The 4,330-nt window shown below is 54.7% G+C and overlaps 2 protein-coding genes across 2 annotated transcripts; both read left to right on the forward strand.

Annotated features, from left to right (window-relative positions):
* The first annotated feature begins 890 nt into the window (after positions 1–890).
* On the forward strand, positions 891–2,561 carry LOC105571059. Its single transcript, XM_012028529.1, has one exon. It carries the CDS (start codon positions 891–893, stop codon positions 2,559–2,561), a length of 1,671 nt encoding a protein of 556 aa, XP_011883919.1.
* A 239-nt stretch (positions 2,562–2,800) lies between these two features.
* On the forward strand, positions 2,801–4,039 carry LOC105571060. Its single transcript, XM_012028530.1, has one exon. The coding sequence runs from the start codon at positions 2,801–2,803 to the stop codon at positions 4,037–4,039; it is 1,239 nt and encodes a 412-aa protein (XP_011883920.1).
* Positions 4,040–4,330: the final 291 nt, after the last annotated feature.

The raw sequence follows: 4,330 nt of genomic DNA on the forward strand, positions 1-4,330 counted from the left end.
AAAGTCAATAAGGTTCCGACCCCCCAAAACATTAAACCCACTGCCGAATCAACCACGAGCGAAATTTCGTCGTTGTGCGCTTCGCAGACTGCCTCCTCTAGTAAGCAGGTACTGCTCGCTACCGCGTGGATTAATGTCCATGCGCCCTCGGGGCGTATGATCGAGGTCCGAGCCTTGCTAGACCAGGGGTCTGAGATGACCTTCATTACCGAGCGATTAGCGCAGACGCTCTCGCTGAAACGTACGCGAAGGCCCACCACGATTACCGCCGTCAGTGGCCTTAATGCCGGTACATACCGGCATGCTGCGCGAATCGCTATCTCACCGCGGGGTGGGCTGACGCCGGCGTTCCCGACCACCGCATTGATTTTAAAGAATTTAACGGCTTACGCTCCGCTGCGGGTCCCGCGGGAACCCGCGTTGACTCATCTCACGGATCTCGTCTGGGCGGATGACGATCCGATGAGCTCTCACGCTATCGACGTTCTAATCGGGGCGGATCTCTATGGCGAGCTCCTTCTCGATGGAGTTCGAAACTCTCCGGCCGGGCGGCCCAAAACTCAGTACTCGGCTGGATCATTTCCGGGCCGATCGCTTCCCCGATTGCCGCGCATGCGTCAACGGTCACCTCGGCTCACGTAAGTTCGCAACCAGCCATCAATTCGCTACATGGCGCGAGTGAACCGTCGCTCGAGCAGGCTCTTCGCCAGTTCTGGGAGTTAGAGGAGGTTCCGCGAAAAGTACCCCTGACTCCCTCTGAGGAAAAATGCGAAACTCATTTTCGCTCAACGCATTCGCGCGGTTCAGACGGGCGATACATCGTTCGGCTTCCCTTCCGTGACGCCCCTCCCATCGCCATAGGCGAATCGCGCGCGATCGCTGAGCGCGTGATGAACCGTCTCACTACGCGGCTCAACGCGAACTCCGAACTCCGGGATGAATATAGGACGTTCTTGCGGGACTACGAGCGGTTGGGTCATATGCGCGAAGTTTCCAGGTCTCCCGACAATACGCAATGCGTGTATATTCCGCATCTCCCCGTCATACGGGAAGACAGCGCAACGACTCATCTGCGAGTGGTGTTTAACGCGTCGAGCAACACTTCTAACGGATTATCGCTCAACGATCACTTGCTCGCGGGTCCAAAGCTGCAAAACGATCTCAGTTCGGTCATTCTCCAATGGCGAACCTTCAAGTACATCTACACTGCCGATATCGCTAAGATGTATCGGCAGATACAAGTCAACGAGCAGGACATTAACTATCAACGAATCTTGTGGAGATCCGATCCGTCCGAGGCCCTCAAAGATTATCAGTTGCTCACCGTCACTTACGGGACAACTTCAGCGCCTTACCTCGCGCTTCGAGTCATTCAGCAATTAACTATGGATGACGGCGAGCAGTTTCCCCTCGCCGTTCCAATTTTACAAAAACAAATCTACGTCGACGACGTGTTATTCGGCTCCGACACGATCGAAAGTCTGCGTCGAACCCGCGAACAAGTGATCGCGTTGCTTCGTCGAGGCGGATTCACTCTAAGAAAATGGGCAAGCAACTCGTCCGAATTACTCACCGATATTGATCCCGCGGATCATGGCTTAGCTTGCAATAAACTACTGCAGCAAGACGATCAGCTCAAAATTCTAGGCGTCAGCTGGAATCCCGCGAACGACCACTTTCAGTTCAAAGTCACGGTGCCGTGTCAAGCGCCTCGCACGAAACGCGCGATTTTATCGTTCATCTCGAAGCTCTTCGATCCACTGGGGTGGGTCACGCCTGTGACCGTGACAGCGAAGATCTTCATGCAATCGCTTTGGCGAACCGGTATTGCCTGGGATGACGAACTCTCGCCAGAGCATGCCGAGCAGTGGCTTAGCCTTTATTCACAGCTACCGGGGTTAAACGCGATCAAAATCCCCCGTTGGACAAATCAAGGGGCTGATACTCGGCTCATCGAGTTACACGGCTTCGCCGACGCGTCATCCGTAGCCTACGCCGCGGTCGTTTATTTGAAAATTGTAACATTGTCCGGCGCCGTACGGATCGCCCTCTTGTCCGGTAAATCAAAAGTCGCGCCGATAAAGCCATTAAGTATTCCGCGACTGGAGCTGCAAGCCGCCGTATTACTTACGCGTCTCATAAAATCTCTTCGCGAAACGATTCCCGTTGAATCGTCCGACTGCTACTGTTGGACGGACTCGACCGTCACCCTCGCGTGGCTGTCCCAGCACCCATCGCGCTGGAAGACGTTCGTATCCCATCGCGTCGCGGAAATCCAGGCCAACGTTCCGGGCGCGCGATGGAATCACGTCGCCTCAGCCGACAATCCTGCCGACTGCGCGTCCCGCGGCCTGTACGGGGGCGAGCTTCCGTTACACCCCCTGTGGTGGCATGGTCCGTCGTGGCTCGGGCTCTCGTCGGAATCTTGGCCGCCGCAAATTGGTCCGCTGTCTGTCGACGATGTGCCTGAGACGCGCGGGCCGCATCTCATGCCTCAATTGCAAGTCCCGACTGGGACCTCGAGACGAGGTTTTCATCGTGGCCAAAACTCATTCGAGTGACCGCGTACCTCATCAAATTCACGTCCGCGTGCCGTCGAGCTGTCGCGAGGGGCTCCGTCGCTTCGAAGCGTAACCCTGTTCTCACTACCGATGAGTGTCGCGCGGCTCGAATCTTTTGGCTTCAGCGCATTCAAGTTCAGAGCTTTCCGCAGGAGGTTCTCGCGTTACAGAGACAACGTCCTCTCTCTGCTAAAAGCTCAATTCTGTCCCTCAATCCATTCCTCGACGACGACGGAATTATGCGCATTGGAGGACGCTTAAAGCACGCGTGGGTGCCGTACGAAACGAAGCATCCTATCCTGCTCGCCACGCACCCGCTGGTGACGCTACTCATAAGACAAGCCCACTTACGGACGTTGCATGGCGGGACTCAATTAACGCTGCACACTCTCCGTCAAGAATTTTGGATCCTCCGCGGCCGCACGCTCGTTAAAGCGGTCATCCACCGGTGTGTGACATGTGTACGCGAAAACGCCCGAGTTCCCCAGCAGTTAATGGGCGATCTGCCGTCCGTCCGAGTGAGGCCGACTTCCCGCAGTTTCCTGCATTGTGGAGTCGACTACGCGGGCCCTGTTAGAGTCCGAGCCAGTCACGGGCGAGGAATCAAATCTAATAAAGCATATATCGCTTTATTCATCTGTTTGTCCACCTTCGCGATTCATTTGGAGCTCGTCGGAAGCTATGCCAGTGACGCCTTTCTTGACGCCTTCACGCGATTCTGCGCCCGTCGCGGAATGCCGGAGTCAGTCTACTCCGATAACGAAACGACGTTCGCGGGCGCGGAAAAGGAACTCGCTTTAGCGTATCGTGCCGCCTTGCGGAATAACGACTTTCTTAATAAAACCGCCACTGACCATGTCAAGTGGCATTTTATCCCTCCTGCGGCGCCTCATTTCGGAGGGCTATGGGAAGCAGGCGTAAAAAGCGTCAAATATCATCTGCGTCGCGTGCTCCAAGACCACACGTTGACGTACGAGGAATTCCTCACGCTCTTATGTCGCATAGAGGCCTGTCTAAATTCCCGTCCGATCGCGCCTCTTCGAGATGATTCCGAGACTTTAGAAGTTCTGACGCCCGGTCACTTTCTTATCGGCTCTAATCTAACACTGAGCCCGGAACCATCATTGCTCCAGCTCAATGAAAACAGAATTTCGCGTTGGCAACGGGTTCGTCAATTAACGGAAAAATTCTGGAAGCTCTGGAATTGCGATTATCTCAACACGCTGCAACAGCGCAGTAAGTGGAAAACCATTCAATCCCCCGTAAAAGAAGGACAGATAGTCCTCATTCGCCAGCCAAATTTGCCGCCCTGCAAATGGGAAATGGGCCGAATCACGCAGTGCCATGCTGGTTCCGACGGCTTGACGCGGGTCGTAACTGTAAAGACCGCGACGACCGAGTATAAGCGACCGATCGTCAAAATATGCCTGCTTCCCATAGATATCGAGGGTCAAAGCGGTTTGGAGGACGCAAACTAATCTTGTCAAAACATGTTTAATTGCTCGCTCCCAACGTAACCCCTGGCGAATGTTGTGTGTGTCCGCGTGGTGATTACTAACAGGTTTATCTTTTGCAGATAGCCATCAGGAATGATCGGGCTCTCAATACGCTCGACATCACCAGCAATTCAATATGTTCGCTCTTATTCTGCACGGCGGGCGGCTCGCGCGCGCGTTGCGTCGCCTAATCATGGGATCGAATTACGCGATCGCCGAGTCCTATCGGGTCATTCGGTTCATTTTGAAACTAACGTTCCAAGGCGGGCGGAA

This window comes from Vollenhovia emeryi, unplaced genomic scaffold, assembly GCF_000949405.1.
Source record: "Vollenhovia emeryi isolate VEMERY1.0 unplaced genomic scaffold, V.emery_V1.0 DF941278.1, whole genome shotgun sequence".
Classification (NCBI taxonomy): domain Eukaryota; kingdom Metazoa; phylum Arthropoda; class Insecta; order Hymenoptera; family Formicidae; genus Vollenhovia; species Vollenhovia emeryi.